The sequence below is a fragment of the Ornithodoros turicata genome, chromosome 2, assembly GCF_037126465.1.
Source record: "Ornithodoros turicata isolate Travis chromosome 2, ASM3712646v1, whole genome shotgun sequence".
Classification (NCBI taxonomy): Eukaryota; Metazoa; Arthropoda; class Arachnida; order Ixodida; family Argasidae; genus Ornithodoros; species Ornithodoros turicata.
The window spans coordinates 90,364,914-90,383,915 of NC_088202.1; the positions used below are offsets into that span (position 1 = coordinate 90,364,914).

A 19,002-nucleotide genomic window follows, 5' to 3' on the forward strand; every position below is an offset into this window, starting at 1 on the left:
CGGGAACTCTAGCCGTAACACATTGCTCATTTGGGAATTTCACTTGTTAAGTGATAAACTGAATTTGACCTTTCCTACTTTCAGTTATGTTTCTTTCTGCATCACTGATCTGATAATGTTCAGACACACCCATTTTATATTGTGGCCATTCAGACCCATCACTTCACATAAACACTAAGACTGTTTTACTTGTAACATGTAACTGTGTAATGCTTCATGTGGTGTCAGAATTCAACTCTTGTGATTTCGTGAAACAATGTGAAACTTCCATCCTGCCACGATAGACTTGATTTATTTATTTTTCCCTTGTAGTTTACCACCTGCTAACAAAAACTGCTTGCAATTTCAGGCCGTACGGAAGTCTTGCACGAGTTCCTCGACTGCATTGAGAAACTCCAGGAGCACCTGAGAGAACAGAATGAAAAGCAAGAGAAATTGAGCCGTACACTTTCTAAAGTCTTTACCTTCGTCCAGTCCTTCATATGAGTTTGTGTCCGTCACTTATTTTATGCAGATAGAAAACATCTATCCAACTGCATCTCACTCACACTGCTGTTCCATACCATGTTGTTTGACCAGTACATTACACATCTTCAAAGTTTTGCTACATGCTGTAATTAATGGCATATTTTCCTTCGTTCCATTTTATTTGCTTTTCTGAGGTTGTTGAGCAAAACCATGCTTCCTGCCAAGGGTATGCTCAGCACGTGCATACTATAGTTATGTATTATTTTTTTTTCACAATATTGCACACTTTGTGACATTGCACATTCTGAGGCTGGTCATTTTACTTCATAATTGGTGCAAAACTATTCCTTGTCACTTTGTCTGTATATCATGGGCAATGTATTTTATTCCTTTGTGCTACCTTGTTTTAGTGCCCGTGCAAATTGGCTACCCCTCTGAAGGCACCTTGCCTACTGTATGTTTCAAAACATGATCAAAACATCCAATGCAGTTTGTTCAAGCCTTGTGGGGATTTTGTATTTGAATCTGGCACTTTATGGTTGTTTGTTTTGTAATTACTATTGACTGTGTTTGAGAGAGTAGGAAAAATATCATTAATGTACAGTCTTGTAGTCATGGTTTCTACGGAACATTCGCGATGCAGTGTAAATAATTTGCAGGGTCTCAACCATTGCTGTATCCGTCTTCCATCACCATGGAAATTTGTGTAGTTGTCTTAGCAGGATAAAATATGTGCTTTGCAACAACACATATACATAATCCTGTCTACGAAAGTGCTGTATTTAATCCAGTCTCACTGAAGTTTTTATTGTTGACTCATACATTTTGCTACATGTTACCAGACACACAATCTTCCAATAATTCAGCGAGATGTGCACCGTAATGTTTGCTCATGTTCCTAACTTGCTGTTCACGACATCAGTGAGAAGAGCAGTGAACATGAGCGCTTCAGTCAGAAAGTGAAAAATCCTTTATACCTGTTGCTTTCTGGTGTTGCTCAGTGTGCTTCATTTTGCTCACGCAGAAAAATTTGTTTGGGAATGAGGATCCATGTTTGGTAACCATCACCAAGGGGGACGAATATCCTTCATCGTTCCCTTCAGGATGTAAATGTTTTATCGTCGTGTGCTGAAGATTTTAGCCATCTTTTTGTAAATTCTCTGTCTTACCCTTGTAAGTTCTGCATTGCTCTTTTGTTTTACTAGGAACTTTCATCACAATGTCTGTTTTTATCCATTTTTGTCCTGCCGCATGCTATGAACATTGTTGTGAAGCAGCTTTACACAGAAAATGTCATTAAGCTGTTACACTTTTATCATATTGGTAGGAAGATTGAGTGTGCAGGAGGTTCATTTTCAAGGCACGCAAGTCAAAGTCAAGTGAGACTAGTATTCCAGGATCTGTACTATGGTTAGCAAATAAAGTTAAGCAGTTTCAAGCAAACTTCCTTGTGCGCATCGTTTTCTCTTCTGTTTTTGCTCCTGTTCAGTTCAAGTACGCATCGAACATCTGTGCAACTCACACGGTGTGTTTGCAGTTGAGTACTTCCTACATTCATCATTTTTGTCAGCATTACGCATGCCGCAGTTCAGTCTTGCCAGTGGTGCACCTTCAGGTGCTTTGTGTCTCATTTGAGCAACGATATGCCAATGAGTAAAATTGCAAGGACCTTGATATATAATCCAGGCTTTGCATATTGCTCCTTGTACCTGTCGACTCCTTACTTTCTCAATGTGATGTCCAACACATTGGGTGCCAAATGCGTTTTTTTCTTTCCGTAGTGCGGAAAAAGAAGAGGAAAAGGAAAGGATGAAGAAAGAAAAATTGGAAAAGAAACGGAAAGAAAAAATAGAGAAAATGAAGTGTGAGATGGGTTCTGCTTTCTTGTTTGTGTTGTGTCTGGTGCATAATGATGTTGAATATGTTCTAATTGCATGTCTCTTGGCAGTGGGCCAGATAGAAAGACGGCTTTGTGATCTTGACAAAGATATCAAAAACAGCCTGGAAATATCTGTGAGGGTACGAGCACAAACTCCATAGCTATACAAAGGGAGCTGTAGCTTATTGTGTTTCTTGCTGTTCCCAGGATATTGATGCAGCTCTCAAGGCATTTACAGAACTTGACAAACTGCCTCTAACTCAGCCACTGTTGAGGAAAGAGCCTGAAATTGTCATCACCGTTAAAAAGGCAAGTCTGAGACTTCTGTGTTGTACATATACTGTAAGGTTGAGGAAAGGAATGGAGACAAAACAGTCATCCCAATTTTGATGTCTTCTGTACAGCTTTATTTGGGAGAAAACTGCCCTACGTCATTTTATGTAGTATGCCTGTTCGTCTGTCTCTCGACAGAGGTGTGTGTTTCCAGCATTTGTCTAGATGTTACAAATTGCGCCAAGTGTGCCCAGGCACCTAAATCTAGTGCCCTCATTAAAGATGGTCTCTATGACATCTAGCAACCTTCCTGGGGCTGCATAGTTTGTTCAAATACATGCAGAAATAGGATTTGAAATTCTTATTCCCCAACATGAAGTTGATATCACAATACATGCATGACAAATTATATTTGGTCTTCACCAAGTACTACACTCACTGGCCGATTTTTCAGCAGTGCAACACAGGCAAAAACGTTTTCTCTTTTTTTGACACAAGGCATTTGTCCCAAAACTTTTGTTCAAATAGTCAAGAAGGCATTAAAAGCTGTCAACATATATCTCCTCCACTGCCACTAAATGTGAGAAGATACAGTAATTTCACACATATAAGCCGCACCGCAGATAAGCTACAATAGCCGTTTTTAGGAACATTTTGAAAATTTTCCGGCAGATAAGCCACAGGCAATGCCACCCGACTGATTTTTACGAGAGCAGAGGTGCATATATATAATCAATTCTGGGATCGGCATGGTGCACAACCAAGGAGGTCAGTTCTAGCACGGTTGTAGTGTTCTACTAAGATGGGATTGTGCCCTTGTTGCGTGCTTTTTCTGGATGGATGGGTCAATGGTCCTCCCGAAGACATGAATCACTGTCAACCGTTTCGTTAAAGCTGCATGGGGAAGGTACCACGAAGGTCAGTCTACTCGAATGAGATGACACCCCTGTTATGCAGCGTTCGTGCATTGGCGGGGCGGTGCTGTTCCTGAGACACTGTCGGACCTTTCGTCAAAACCGGGGTATGGGGAAAATACCCCGGAAAAATGCTTGTCAGATAAGCCGCAGAGCGCAGGCCAAAGAAAAAAATTGCGCATACGCCGCAGCTAATACGCATGCAATTACGGTACTTACAGCAAATATTTGTGGATCTAGCTTTGTTGACTTGCATGATGATTAGTGCCTCACTTTTTAGGGCTATACCCAATTTTGCCAGATACTTACCTCCCGATTCAAATCAGGAAAGAGAGGGTTTAACCTGGTGTTTCCCCGAAAACTGCTGGACCAGGGGGATCCGAAGTCATCACAACTAACATAGAACTTTGGAAACTGTGTTGTAAATGCATGAATCTGCTCATACAAACTGTCAAAACAGAGACGCTGCTGCCTCTTAGACTAAATATTGATACTTTGTGCCTACTGGTGTCATGTGTACTATGCCGAGTAAGCCAAAGATTTATGTCTGATCCAATCAGATACAACCAGAATTTGTTTCAGTCAGCTTCAGTTCAACCCGATTACAGCCGAATTATTGAAGCAAAATATAACCAGATATTTAGCCCCTGATTTTGCCGGAAAATATAACCCGAAAAAGTCTGGCCCTAATTATGATAAGCATAACACCTACGATTGCCACATGCATGTCAAAGTTTGGTTTTATGTTTGGGGCTCTAAAACAGGATAAAATCAGACGGTGTCGTGTAAAAGCATAGAATTTCAGATAGAAGAGAAAGAGCACACAAGAGGGAAGAAGCAGAGTCAAGCGTGCAGAACTGTTCAGTGTTCACTCGAGCATGTATACGTTTTTTAAAACCGAGCTCGGCCTCGAAAGACTGGTTCTCACATTTTTACTTTTCCAGCTATTACTACTGTTGTAGGGGATATATTTTGCAATGGAATGAGGCCAGCCTGATATGTGCTTTCTGTTTTTGGCAACAACAAAAAAATTTGAGGTTGACTTGGCAAATTTCGGAGTTCAGTTGAGAAAAATCAATTTCTCGCAACTTGAAATTGATTAATGTGCTTGGACGTCATAGCAAAGGCTCACATGAGATGAATAGCATTGGCCACATAATTTTCAGGCGAGTAGATTTCTAATACGGTTTTTAACATGTTAGGTGAAGTACCCTGTATGTGCAGCATACTTAAAATGGTGTGTTCATTCCTGTCTTTGTTGCTTAAATTGCAGTGCAGCAAGTTCACAGGTGATGAGAGAATACGGAAAAAGGCAGAGTACCTCTATCACAAGTTCAAGAACATACTTCTTGTACGTACAGCTGAACCTGTGGTGAGTTAAAGTTCTGATACAGGATATGATAATTCCCAACTTCTATAAATGCAGAATGATTTCCATCAGACGAGCCCCCCACCCCCTTTTCCAATTGTGGCTGAATGTCAGACTAATGGTAAATGCTATGAAGTTGTAAGGTATGACAAACCTGAGCCTTTATGGCACTCTTCATGGCTTTCTTATCATTGTTCTGTACTCCAGGCTGGGCCTGCAGGCATATACGGTTCCTGGAAAAGATCTGCATTTGCATACTGTTCTGTGCCTAGTGATTAAAAAGTTGTTTTTCACTCTTTCCAGCTGAGTGATAAAGAAGGGAAGAAACAGCGAGACCCCAAAAGAAAAGAAGAAACAAAACAAAGCAGTGGTATGAAACTTTTTTTTTTGTAGAAAGCAGTGTGAAGTGCACAGTATAAATAAGATTTCACCTATATTTAACATACATAAATAGTATAATAACAATGGGTTTGGCAGGGAGTACAGACAAAAAGCTACAATACTGTAGATTGATGAGGTCTGAACCCCTCAAAAACTTCACATGCAACAAAAATAACTTGTAATACAGTAACCATGAAACATCAAATCAAAATTTAAAAAATCTCTGTACACTTCATAAACAATAGCAAGCACTAAGAAATATTAAGACAATACCTACAGCCAACTAGTTGTATACAGTAAAACCCGCGGATGACGATATCTCGTGTAACGATATTCCTCGTAAAACGATGGTTTATAATTTTACCGTCAAAATATACATTGTTTCTTTGGGAAAACGACCTGCGTACAGCGATGGAGACCACGGTTCCAAGTACTTGTATAACGATGTTTGACACTGTCCCGTGTGCGTAACCTCGCAGTGATTTTCGCGGCGATAAGATGCAGTAGAATGTCGATGATACAAATCTCACAGGGTAGCGGAAAAAATTCGTATAATTCAAAATTCGTATCAAAAGAATTAAACCAAAATAAAAATTGAGGCAAGAAAATAGAGTGACTGTTCATTTTCCAATACTGCCAGAGAAAGAGGTCAGTGGTAACGCGTTGGCTCCGTATTTGGCCAATGCTGCCCAAATTCGCGAGATGATTCAAAAGGCCCAGCACATGCTTTCCACCCGCGAGTCGCGCGACAGTGTTCTAAATCGAGCTTCCCTAAAGCACACAGGCGTTAGGTGAAGCCGACTTGCAGAATGGTGACGCGGAATGTTGCCAGAAGTTGTCCTGATATGTTCCCTGGTTCCCTCCATGAGTGCTGGTCGCTGTTTTCCCAAGCCAGTGCGATGTCAGATAGCTTCGCGGTTTTTTTAGCATCTGTTTCTTTTTCGTTTGCAACACACACTTGCTTTTCGGGGATGTGCTATTTAGGTCAGCCCTCGTTTAACAATGTACCCCGTATAATGATGGAATTTGCGATTACCGTCAATATCGTTATACACGGGTTTCACTGTATATCACAGTAATATAAAACAAATTAATCAGCAAGAAACACAATGAAATACATTCTTACATACAGTGATAGTGTAATACAATGATAAGTGTACTAGGTAGTGTACAGTAATGGATAGTGTTTCCCCCGGGATTGTGAAGTACAATTTGCACGCTTAGAAGTCAGTTGTATTGCATTATTACCAGTCTCAAGACATTGTTGTGGAGTTTTCCCCTAATCAAAATATCTTGACCCTATCAATTTAAACGTAGAAATAGTGTGAGCAAACAGTGATGGTTTGCTAAACATGAACATATTCAGAACATAACAATGTATATAATGAGTCCCACCATCGACAATATGTTTTTTGTCTTGATGCAATGAAGTTATTTCGTAATTTAGAACTTCCTAACTGTGAACATCTGTAAAATGCTCATGGCGACAGTTGCTTTGCAATGCTAACATGGAGTCAATAAAATGAAAATGCATATAATTCCTACTTAATGTAATGACCCTGATGCAGAGATGCTCTGCTGTATGATAATGCCCCAGAATTTAGGAAGCCCCTACCAAGGTACGCCTGAAAAACCACAGCTGTCGTTCTGCATTCAGCAGCTCCATTTCCCTACACCTTGTTCTTGCTTAGTTCATTCTACTAATGACCCTCACATCATTGTTCTTCCTGTCCTTCATTACGGCTTCTCTCATGCTGCCAAGGTCACCTGTGGGTCAGTCCTTATTAGTGCATGCAAATCGTACATTCTCAAATGAACTTTAAAGGGAAGGTTTGCTCTCCAGGTATCGATTTGTAGATCTTTCTTTCCACGGGCGGTTGATTCCCTAATCTACCGAATCCCTGCTTCATCTTTTATCAGCATTATAAATCGTTGGAATCCACACAGTTCAAAATTCCCGCACAGAGAGGAGCATGCACAACGACATTTTGACGACACGAGGGCATTGCCATTTATGCCGGGCTCGATCATTACTGCTGCAGGGAATACGTGAGGTGGATGTGTGTAAGACATGGTTCCCACTGGTCCTGGAACTCTTGTAGTATACCCTGGACTTTGAAAATGCTGTTTTTCAAGGTCTTGAAAACCCTGGAATTTTCCACAGTCCTTTGAAAATCTTCATTTTGCATGTTATTCTTATTCTCGTGGAGCTGTTAGTGCAAATTCTGCTTCTCCAGAGTCAGTATTACAATTTCGAAACCACAGGTAGAGCTGTGCGAATCTCAAAATTTCCATTGCGAATAGTTTATGAATATTTCACTTGCACTATGAATCAAGTTCAAATAATCAGAAAAGGCCCAATTTGGATAATTTCGAATACCTCATGGTGAAATACTTTGTGGTGTTGTGCTCATTCGATGATGTTCTTATCCAAACTTGTGAGCCTTTCCTTAGTCAGCATGTTCCATGCAGCCTGCTTTGTGTGCATCTCGTCGTTTCTATGTTTACATTGTGACCTTTTTTTAGAAACTGCACATATATCTATCTGTTGCCGACTTGCAAAATGAAGCCTCACACCAAAAGAACAATGGCGGTAACAAGAAGTTGGCTTCACCTAACTCTTCGATGTAATGAGGCGAAGCCCACTTGCAGAACGGCGATAGCGATACCTTGTTTTAGTACTATTCGAAAAATATTCGAAAATTTCGATTACTGAAAATAAGTTACGAATAGCATTCGAATAGCACCAGGTATTCGTTTCACATTCGAAATTTCGAATATTCGCATAGCTCTAACCACAGGTGTTGTTAGTCGTTGCAATAGGAATCAGCAGCAGAAACCGGAAGTGCGAGCAATGAATGGAGCCCTGTGAAGCATTAACCAACCTTCTATCCTATGACCTTCAACATTCAGGAGTTGTCAATCACACTTGTTAACAGATCACTATTGTGCTGTCCCCATGTATTCTATCGTGTGACACCTGTAGCTGTTGAAGATGTCATTGAAGATACTTGTAGATGTTGAAGCCCTGGGCCCCATTCTTGAACTGTGACATAACGAGCATTATCGTTGTATTTAAAATTCGCGCGCTCGAAAGCGTTTTGGAAGGCTTGTGCAAGGGCTCGTAGCGAATCACGGGCGAAGTGATGCATTTAACGCGTGTTATGAGGGCAACAACAAGTTGAAGATGGGGCTCCTGGTCATATACTGGTTTTACATCCCAGGCAAAATGATGACTAAGCCTTAAAAGACCTTCGAATTTTTGTTCCAAGATTCAGTGGGGACCATGGTAATAGGACTCTGACATGTGACTATCCTGGCAAGGAAAAACAAACGTAAACGTCATGTGAGCTGGTAAGGAGATTCTCCTGCTTGCTCCTCCCACGATTGTGTGGGACCACTACTGGCCCTAATAACAAAATACATATAGCTCTGGAAATACATCAATTTCAAACAAAAGGACTCTCAAGAGTGTTGTTTGAAGTTAAATGCTCCTGTCAGACGTATTTCCTTCAGTTACGTTCAGGAGCGAACCTTCCCTTTCAGCTCTGTGAGGCTTACGTTTACCTGCAGATGTGAAGCCTGTAAACGAACCTTTTGCTGACGATTTTCTATGAATAGAGGCGATATAAAGATGTCTTATATTCTAGATCGTATGCGCAGTAACTAAAGAAACAGCTTGGTGTAGCATCACTAAATTTAATAGCAACCAATTTGTAGCTAAGTATCTGGAGTAGACACAATGGTGATTATCACCAGGCTGCTCCTAGCAGCCCCACGTTGCTTTGAGTGTGTTATTGTGGACAACAAATAAACTATCAATGTCAATATCATATCATCATTATTGTTGGATGTGTGATGTGGCAAATGTTAGTGGAGCGTTAGGATGTGGCATATTCTGAGGACTGAGTACAGCGACTTACTTTTGTAATATTCTAATTGTACACAAGCTGCAGTCATGGCTGAGCCGCATACAACCGTACAAAATTAGTGTAGCATATTTGAAGTTTTCGAAGGCCAGATTTGCTCTTGAAATGCACTGCAATATGTACAGCAGTGTGCTTATTATACAGTGCAATCTCGTTAATTCGAACTCGAAGGGGACCGAAGACTTGTTAGAATAAAGCGGATTTTGAACTACAGCGAGTCGCTCTAAATGAGCACTTGACGCGTTGGCAGCAAGCCAGCAGCTTGTTTGGAAGCACCTTAAAGAGAGCACTGATACTCCAGCAGAGCACCGACTGGTGTGTGGCCGGGCAATCTCGTCTGAATAAAACGCTGCGCTCGTTCACGTGTTTGAATTACCTGGCATCTTCCTCTATCCAAATACACATGACTTCGACAGAACCGAAGCGTTAGTTCTAATTATCCGGAAATTCTGATTAGAGGGATTGCACTGTGAAAAATATGGTCCTTCGTTTTCTGGATTAAAATCTACGTAGAATTGCAATAGGTTTTGCTGTGCTCCTGAGAGGCTTGCCTTATGCTTATGGTTCTGCGCTTTTGATTCTTTTTCTTTTTTTAGGATGGGTTCAGCATTTTGGTGTTTATTTATTTTCTGGTGTGTACATGGTTTACGCTGCAGTAATTGGTGTATATAAATCACAACGTGATTTCAAAACTGTGCATCTCAGTGCAGCCTTAAAACCAAAATCCAATACAAAGTTTTCTCCCTGTGAGACATCACAAAAGGAACACTTTATTGCTCCACAGTGAAGTGGTGGTACCTAAATTGTGAAAGCAGTGCTCATTCAAACACATTGCAATAGATACAGGCATACTTGGCCAGGTTCTTGTCTGACATTGCTGCATGCTCTTTGCGGTGTACCACACGCAACATCGAGAACGTCCTCTATCGCACTAATCTTTCTTCAGACACTTGTTTGTATTCAGCATTTTTCGGTTAAAACTGAGTGATGAAAAAATTTGCCTGGGTATGTTTTTTGGTTAAAACTGAAAACGAGGATCCCTACTTACGCTGCACAGAGCCCAACACAAGGCAGTGGCAGGTTGAATGTACTTAATGACCTTATCTCGTGCAGCTTGGGGGCTGACACTTCTAACAAAATGTGATCCTTGTTTTGTGTGGTTCACAGGTGCCACAAGGGGATCAAAGCCTGAGGAAACATCTCAAGGTGAAGAAGCACAGAGTGTGATTACACCCCCAGAAGAGTCGGTGAAGCACTGACAGGTAGCGCTTATGGTTAATACTCGATATTGTCACTTAGAATTACGTGCAACCTGCATTCACATTGGTGTCTCTTGTTGGTTTCAGATACTGCTAAAATCTGTTGCTGTCTCACGATGCTAATCACCTCATGACACATTGTTAATATGTTCTATAGGTAACATTAAGCTACAGCCATTGATTAAATGAGGCTGTGTCAAGATGGTTGTCTGCAAAATTTGCTCATTGTTTTAAGATCATCACATAATGCAGCCTGCTACCGTTTCTGCATTTTGTTGCTCTCTTTCTTGGTTATGACGTATCCACTATCATGGGAATTCTGGGAGGAACACTATGTGTCTGTAAACTTATCGCAGCTCCCTGAACTTCTTGGATTCACCCTGTGCTAGAAGCGGACATTTGTTTTGTGACCTTGATTAAAAGCATTGCTTGAGGTACGCAAAGGTTGGAAGACCAGTATGTACATATAACAGTTGTTCCTCTGAAGCGAGCCTAGCGCAATATAGCAAACCACTTCCTGCATATCCTGCTACAAACCTTTTACGTTCACGTCTAGCAGGCTGTCCTACTCGCGTGTGTAAAATATGTTGGGAAAATAAATCTTCTGCAGAGTTACTAATGCAGAAAAAACAAACTTGCTGGTAGCCATATTATTTACACATACACTGTGTCTAAGGCATGTGAGGTGAGTAACACGAACTCTGTAGAATGTGCAAAGGAGAGGTGGGCCCTCATATTGTTTTGTTTTTGGCTGTGGTGTGTTCTGTAACAAGTAAAATGAGCTCCTCTGTTCGGCACACCTTTAAAAATCCTCCACTCTTGGAAAGAGCGTGTCAAAGAATGAGGGGAGGAGGAGGGTGCGTCATGACGTCACCTATCCCCCTTTGCAAGGCCAATCATGTGACTCGTGGCGCAGCTCAAGCGCGTGAGCTGAGAAGAAAGAAACAAAGGCGTGTGACTTGCTGACGTCACGCGAGCCGATCTTGCTGGCTGTCCGTGGGTTGCTCGTGGAAGTGTTTTTTTTTTTTTTATTTATTTTGTAAATTTGATTGCGCAGTAACAATATACCGCGCACCGGAAATATTTTGCATGGTAGCTCATAATGGGCAGATTGACGAATGAAACAGCGTTTCGGGCCTTGTTAAATGCAGTCTCATTGCTCATTTAACAGTGCTGCCTCTTAGTCTGTTCTTTCTAGTCCACTTTAAAGTGCCACAGTGGACCAAAAATATTTATTTCGTATTATAAATCGACCTCACTCGAAGACTCCAGTACGCAAAACATAAATGCAGTCACTGAACATTACGCGCTTCCATTAGTATTCGAAAGAGACCGCAAAATTCGACAGATTCGGATTCTCCAACAGTAGGTGATGTCCTCGAGAGTTTGCCTCCTGGCAACAGCTCGAGCTTCTCCGCTCTTCAGTCAGTGTCGGAGGCAGAGAATTTCCCCGCACCCCCTAATTCTTCAAAAAAAAAAATCCTACAACCCCCTCAATAAAAAAAGAAGAAGAAAAAACACCAGCCAGAAAGGCCAAAAATGACTCAAAAGCAGTAGATATGGGCGTCATACCCACCCCCGAGATGAAAATCCTAGGAATATCCCTGGGTTTAGGGCTGCCAGCAGCTGTAGTGAGGAGACTGAAGTCGACCTTCGGGGAGCAATGTTGCCAGATACATTGCAGATGCCGGTCATGCTGAATACCGGGAGGTGGTTGGTTCGCCCAGGGCGCGTACTAACCCCTCTGTCCCCACTCTTTCCCGCTATCTTCTCACCATCTGTGCACCTCTGTACATCGCTCATAGCCGCCCAATGTCTAACGTCTCCCCACCAGCTCCCGTGGCATAGTGGTTAGGGTGACCGCTTTCCACGACGAGACTGGGAGGTGACGCGGGTTCGAATACCCGCACCGGCTGTGCTGTCGAGTTTTCCGGCAGACCTTCCAGACGAATGTCGGCGCATTTTCCCCTGAAGTCGGCCCAGGACGCATACTAACCCCTCTGCCCCCATTCTTTCCTGCTGCCTTCTCACCATCTGTGCATCGCTGTACGTCGCTCATTGCTACCTGAAACCAGCTTTGATGGATCCAACTGGAACCGGTCTTAATGAACCCTTGTAGATGGACCACAGTTCTGCTGGAACCTTTTCAACTGGATAATATCCAGCTTAAACCAATTGTACGTGGTCTCCATTTCTGCTAGAACAATCTCAGCTGGTCGGATTTCCTGCTTAGACAACCTCGAGGTTACCAGCTTGCCACGGGAGACCAGCCGATCAGCTGGTCTCCCGTGGTAAGCTGGAACCAGTTCAGAGCCACAAGAACATTCAGAACCAGCATGATCCCTAACTGGTTCCAGCTTGTGATTTTCCACTGGGGCCTCACTTTCTCAAACCTTGAACTGAGCCCTGAGAAACTAAGCTGCGCCTTTCGCTGGCCTGGGTAGCTCAGTCGTTGTTGCTTGCTGAGCTCACGATCGCAGGTTCAATCCCGACCCAGTAGCAACGTGGAGGAGGTAAACATTGCTTCCAGCACCGTGTGCGAGAGATTTGTGGCGCACGTTACCGGAACCCCTGGTCGTCGAAATAGACGAGTTCAAAAAATCCCAAAGCGCTCAGCGTCTGGCTATTCCATAAGCCCACTGCGGAGGGTAGAGCTCTTCCACTTTGCTCCATCGCCGGTCTTCACCGGGACAAAGCTGTCCCTGCTCTTTCGACTTGGGACCAACTGTGCTCGCACCAGATCCCAAGACTTCCTAACAGTGATCCATCCAGATCCGCCTACACCCCCAACACCCCCCAAATGTTCAGTGACACCCCCTTTTTCACCTGTGTACCCTATACAGGGGGTGCCCTTGCGATTTCATCTTTAGACACATGTCTGTAATGATATGTTAAGCTGTAATGACGTAACTATAATAATGACCCCCCCACCCCAATTTTTTTTTCAACACCCCTCCATGCTTGGGATTCTGGATAAACCACTGCTTCCTACATGGACACACAAGAGACCCGCTGTGTCACACCTGCCATATCAGAGAGACAGTGCCCCACCTGCTTCGCCGCTAGGGCACGCCTCCATCAGAATCTGGAAGCCGCTGGCATCAGTGATCGCAGCATTGTCAACGTACTCTACCCCTCGGGTACACTCCTCTGCCGCACGATCGTCCAGCATGAACTGCTCTCATTCCTCAAGTCAGCGGGACTCCACAACCGCCTCTGATCTTTTTTTTTCTTTTTTCTTTCTTCAGCTGGGGTTTTTTGCCCCTTACCTCACCACCCTCCTCTCATCCTCACTTCCCTCTCTCCTCCCAGGGCCGGCGTCTACGGGGGCAGGGGGGCAACTGCCCCCCTGATACCCACCTACAGGCGCGCAAAGAAAGACACCTTTCTGGAAGCAAGAATATGGGGGGGGGGGGGAGAGGCAAATTTCCCATTTGTCCCCCGGAGCCGAAAAGTAGACGCCGGTACTGTACCCACCCTTTTCCAATCAATTGCAACTTGCCGTCATATAGACAGGCTGACCTCACCTGCTTTCCCCTACGACACTCCACACACTTCGCTTTGAACTGTGGAAACTCTCCTCTCTCGGCCCATGATCCGCGACGTGTCAAGGTCAGCGAAAACAAACGCGAAGGACCATTCTCTCACTTCTCCAATCAGACTCCTGCTCCTGCTGGACCCTTGGTCACTTCAATTGGCGACGACGGATACGGAGTTAATACCACAGTCGACGATGGCCACTGATGCCGCCGGAGATTCCACGTCGCAAGGCGTTCGAGCAACGGCTGGGTACCTGGGACACATCGAGCCGTTCGATCCGAACACGCCAGACGCCTGGGACTGCTACTTGGAACGCATGAATCTCTACTTCGAAGCAAATGGAATCACGGAGGAAAGTCGTAGGAGGTCAGTCTTTTTAACCTTGTGTGGACCTGAGACTTATGCCCTGGCTCGATCTCTGCTGCTTCCACGGAAAGTGTCGGAGTGCTCATACAGCGAGGTGCACAAGTCACTTACAGTGCATTTCGCCCCGCAACCCTCGGAGACCCTTCGACGATTCATTTTCACAAGAGAGATCAGCGCGAAGGGGAGAGCATAACGAAATACATGGCCGAAATCCGAAGACTCAGTGAGTTCTGTAAATTCACGGATTTGGATGATATGTTTCGAGATCGTCTGGTCTGCGGCATCAGGGATCAGGCGACCCAGAAGCGTTTATTCGCAGATCCTCGTTTGACACTGAAGTCTGCTTTGGAGTTAGCCCTAGCTGCAGAGGCGGCTAACAAGAACGTTTCCGAGATCAAGGAATCTACGAGAGACATCAACTACACTTCGAGTCATCCGAAGACTAAAGCAAGCAAGCAGCAGAAGTCCAGATTGCAATTTCCCAACAGGACAAGGAACATCTGTATTCGCTGTGGACAGTGCCATGGAGGCCAGAGCTGTCGTTTCAATGATGCAACCTGCAACTTCTGCAAGAAGAAAGGCCACTTGGAGCACGTTATGTTTCAAGGAGGCTGCTACGAGAGCTTCACCACAAGGACCGGTGCATCATCTGCAGGACGAGATGCCTGAGAATGACAGTATGTATCACTTAGGTCCGCTACGGTCTACCAGAAACGGGGAACCGATTAAGGTGGACGTTGTACTTGACGGAGCTTCAGTAACCATGGAGGTGGATTCGGGAGCTGGGCCGTCGATTCTCAGCGAGTTCACGTACAGAAGACTATGGAGCCAACCTCCTAGGCTGCAGCCATCATCGACGATTCTGTGGTCGTGGGCTCATCAGCAGGTACCTATATCTTGGGGTCACTCGACGTCGATGTACAATTCAAGAACGTGAAGACTCGACAGTCGATTCTAGTAGCACCTGGTGATGGACCTTGTTTGCTGGGGCGTTCGTGGTTCAAGGATTTAGGCATTCAGGTCCAGGGAGTTCACGCCGCCACCGACGAGAGACGGGCATGGTTGAGCAACCCAGTGTTTGGTGAACGACTGGGGAAGGTCAAGAAATGTCGTCCAATTCCGTTCGCAATGAGGGACAAGGTGGCCACTGCCATACAGAAGATGGTCTCTGAAGGAATACTGGAGCCTATAGCATTTTCGAGGTGGGCCACACCGATAGTTCCCGTGCACAAGCGTGACGGTACTTTGCGAATATGTGGAGACTACAGGTGTACGGTGAACACCGTCAGTCAACCAGACAAGTACCCGTTACCAACGGCAACGGAGATGTTTGCCATCTTGGCAAATGGCGCGGTTTTCAGTAAGCTCGACCTCGCACAGGAGTACCTGCAGTTGCCAGTTGATGAAGAATCATCGAAGCTCTTGACGCCGAACACACTATTGGGCCTTTTCAAAGTAAAGCGCTTACCATTCGGTGTGTCTGCCGCGCCTGGAATTTTTCAACGTTTTATTGGGACGTTACTGCGAGACATACCAGGTGTTGCGGTATACCTGGATGACATCATCATCACCGGCAGGTGTGTTAAAGAACATGACCAGAGAGTTCAGGCGGTGTTGGAACGTTTACAACATTCAGGGCTGCGACTCAACGGCAAGAAGTGCTTGTTTGCCGTACCTTCCATGGACTTCTTAGGGTTCAATATCAGCGCCGCAGGGATACGTCCATGCGCCGACAAGGTAAAGGCTATTCACGACGCAAGAGAACCGAGGGACAAGAAAGAGCTCCAAGCATTTCTTGGCCTAGTTCACTTTTACGAGCGTTTTATAGCGAACAGAGCAACACTACTTGAACCCTTACACCGACTGCTGGACAAGAATGCCAAGTGGAAGTGGACAAAGGCGCACACAGCAAGTTTCGAAAAGATCAAGAATGCTCTGAGTTCGGAACTTCTCCTCTGCCACTTTGACTTAACGAAGGACTTAGTTCTTGTTTGTGACGCATCCCCGTACGGTGTAGGCGCCGTGGTGTCACCTGTCAACGACGCTGGATTGGTAGTACCGATCGCGTTTGCTTCACGAACACTGTACGGGAGTGAGCGGAACTACGCGCAGATTGACAGAGAAGCGTTGGCAATTATTTTTGGAGTCACAAAGTTCAGACAGTACCTCTACGGACGGGAATTTGTAGTCTATACGGACCACAAGCCATTACTTGGGATTTTTCACCCACATCGGCAGATGTAGCAAATTCTTTCACCGCGAATGCTTCGCTGGACACTGACATTGGGAGCGTACAACTACGAGCTTCGTTACAGGAAGGGAGCTGACATGGGCAACGCAGATGCCTTGAGTCGACTGCCCCTACATGTCCAGACTGAAGACCCTGAGGATCCTAATCCTCCCGAAGTCTTCCTAATTGAAGAAGTGCCACAATCGGATATTCATGCAAGGAATATTGCTACAGAGACAGAAAAGGACTCGTTGCTGTCTCGGATACAACAATGGACTCTAGGCGGTTGGCCAAAGTCAGCACCCGGAGAGCAGGATGCCAAGCAATACTGGACACATCGCTCAGAGATATCCATACAGAGCGGATGCCTACTTTGGGGCACGAGAGTAATCATCCCTCAGAGTCTTCGACGGGAGATTCTCACGACTCTACATTCAGGACTTGCTGGTATCGTCCGTACAAAGACACTAGCAAGAAGCTTTGTATGGTGGCCTGGTATTGACGCAGATATTGAGGCCATGGTGAGCCGATGTACAATATGTCAGATGTCACGAAATGTGCCCACCAAAGGACGTGACCCATCCGTGGATACCAACACAAAAGCCATGGACAAGACTTCACATGGACTACGCGGGACCCTTCCAGGGCCAGACCTTCCTTGTCCTGGTGGACGCCTTTTCAAGATGGCCGGAGGTGGTACGAGTCACATCCATGAGCGCAGCAGAACTAGTCAGACATTTGCGAAGGATCTTCTCGACTCACGGATTACCGAACATTGTCGTATCCGACAATGGGACTTCATTCACTGCATTAGAGACCGCAAACTTCCTGAGAAGGAATGGCATCAAACACATCTTCTCTCCACCATATCATCCGCAGTCGAACGGCATGGCCGAACGAATGGTGCAGACAGTGAAGAATAAGCTTCGCCAGCTACGGCGCGACAATCTTGAATGTCGTTTGTCACGATTGTTGTTTACACTGCGGGCGACGCCATCGGCGACCACTGGGAAGACTCCATCGGGACTATTCATGAATCGACGATTGAAGACACTAATTCATCAGGTTCAGTCGGTTACCAATGCCACGAAAGAGCAGCGGTGCAAGGAGGACACTCCGAAGTTTCAAGTGGGAGATGAAGTCTTCGTGCGAGACTACACTGGAGGCAATAAGTGGATACCTGCGACAGTAATGCGTACCCAGGGTGCCTGTATCCATGAGCTGAGACGTAGTGACGGTGGCCTTCAACGAGTTCACATCAACCAAATACGAAAACGATGCACGCAACGGACCGAGAGCGATAGGTCTGATGGCGACTGGTTGTGGTCACCGACTTCACCATTAGAACAAGAGATCGACAGTACGTTCAGGGACTGTGGTGACAGCCCTTCGTCTCCTGTGTGCCGACCAAAGAGAACTCTGCGTAAGCCAGACTTCTACGGTGTAGGTGTCTCCGGCTAGGTGGGAAGGACTGTTATGTATCTGTTCAAACACCCGCGGTTAGTACCGCAGCAGCTGGAGCGAGCGCGCGTGTGGCGTGCAAAACTCACGCGAATGACTCTTTGTTCGGAACCTAATAAAGGTCGGTTGGTTGTTGGTTGGACTCCTGCTGGACCCTTGGTCACTTCAGTAAGCGCTCAAGATGCAACGCCAGCAACACGTGCGCAAAGAGAGAGGAAAGAACGATAGGAGAAACGATACGCGGTGAAGGGTGGGGCAAGGCTGCCTCTCACAGTACTTCATGACTGCGAAATGGGGTGGCCGGCACTTCGCGCGTCTCAGAATGACTATTTTCCAATATTTGCTGTTGTTGACAGTGGAACAAGGAACGTGTCTTTGAACTTGGCAAAATGTCGAGTTCCCGCCCAAAAAAGCTAATAGACCTCTAGCCCAGAAACGTCATCATGACGTTGGTAGACAGACTGAAACCGAACCAAATCGGAAGGGGAGGGCTGGGTTCCACGAATGGGCACTTGTTGGCTTCCTCCTATTGAAGGAAAAGTAGGACCGAAGGTCGCGTCCCTTCAGGGACCATCGTAATCCCCCAAGACCGTGGCTTTCGCGCGCGACCTTGTTCGCCCTCTAGCTGACGTCATTTGTTTACAAACAGGAAGAGGTCTATTAATATCCGCGGAAGTCGTGGCGAAAGTTCCAAGAAGATAAATACCGTTGACCGCGTCTTTTTCGGACAAGTACATTTTTTACAGTAGTTAATAACACGTCAGATGAAAGCACCCTGTATAATATAGACATACAAATATTGATACTCCTCATACCCTACATTTGAAGTCAAATGCACAACTTGCCACTGTCCACGTATATGGTTGTCCGCCTGTTCAGGTCCTGCACCCTGCGTTCTCGTTTTTTTCTTTTCTCCCCCCCCCCCCCGCTGCA

At 45.0% G+C, this 19,002-nt stretch overlaps 3 protein-coding genes across 3 annotated transcripts in view; all 3 read left to right on the forward strand.

Moving 5' to 3' along the window:
* The window catches only part of LOC135385753 (hepatoma-derived growth factor-related protein 2-like), a 42,313-nt gene extending 31,207 nt beyond the window's left edge, over nt 1–11,106 (forward strand). The window contains 7 exon segments of the mRNA XM_064615247.1: nt 2,250–2,332; nt 2,417–2,487; nt 2,555–2,656; nt 4,808–4,906; nt 5,207–5,273; nt 10,381–10,475; nt 10,560–11,106. Of these exon segments, the coding sequence (XP_064471317.1) occupies nt 2,250–2,332; nt 2,417–2,487; nt 2,555–2,656; nt 4,808–4,906; nt 5,207–5,273; nt 10,381–10,472 (514 nt within the window). The 3' untranslated portion in view covers nt 10,473–10,475; nt 10,560–11,106.
* Nucleotides 11,107–14,205: 3,099 nt separating this feature from the next.
* LOC135384859 (uncharacterized) lies at nt 14,206–15,047 on the forward strand. Its single transcript, XM_064614043.1, has 2 exons — nt 14,206–14,378; nt 14,492–15,047. Exons 1-2 carry the CDS (start codon nt 14,206–14,208, stop codon nt 15,045–15,047), a joined length of 729 nt encoding a protein of 242 aa, XP_064470113.1.
* Nucleotides 15,048–16,640: 1,593 nt separating this feature from the next.
* Nucleotides 16,641–18,069, forward strand: LOC135384860 (uncharacterized protein K02A2.6-like). The gene is made up of 2 exons (XM_064614044.1): nt 16,641–17,129; nt 17,179–18,069. Exons 1-2 carry the CDS (start codon nt 16,641–16,643, stop codon nt 18,067–18,069), a joined length of 1,380 nt encoding a protein of 459 aa, XP_064470114.1.
* Nucleotides 18,070–19,002: the final 933 nt, after the last annotated feature.

What these genes read in the sequence shown, in the direction of transcription:
- LOC135384860 (XM_064614044.1), top strand. Translation starts at nt 16,641, where the DNA reads ATGCTTCGCTGGACACTGACATTGGGAGCGTACAACTACGAGCTTCGT. An exon ending in ACGCAGATATTGAGGCCATG is followed by an intron (nt 17,130 to 17,178) that starts GTGAGCCGATGT and finishes TGCCCACCAAAG; the next exon opens with GACGTGACCCATCCGTGGAT.
- LOC135384859 (XM_064614043.1), top strand. Translation starts at nt 14,206, where the DNA reads ATGGCCACTGATGCCGCCGGAGATTCCACGTCGCAAGGCGTTCGAGCA. An exon ending in ACGGAGGAAAGTCGTAGGAG is followed by an intron (nt 14,379 to 14,491) that starts GTCAGTCTTTTT and finishes AGTCACTTACAG; the next exon opens with TGCATTTCGCCCCGCAACCC.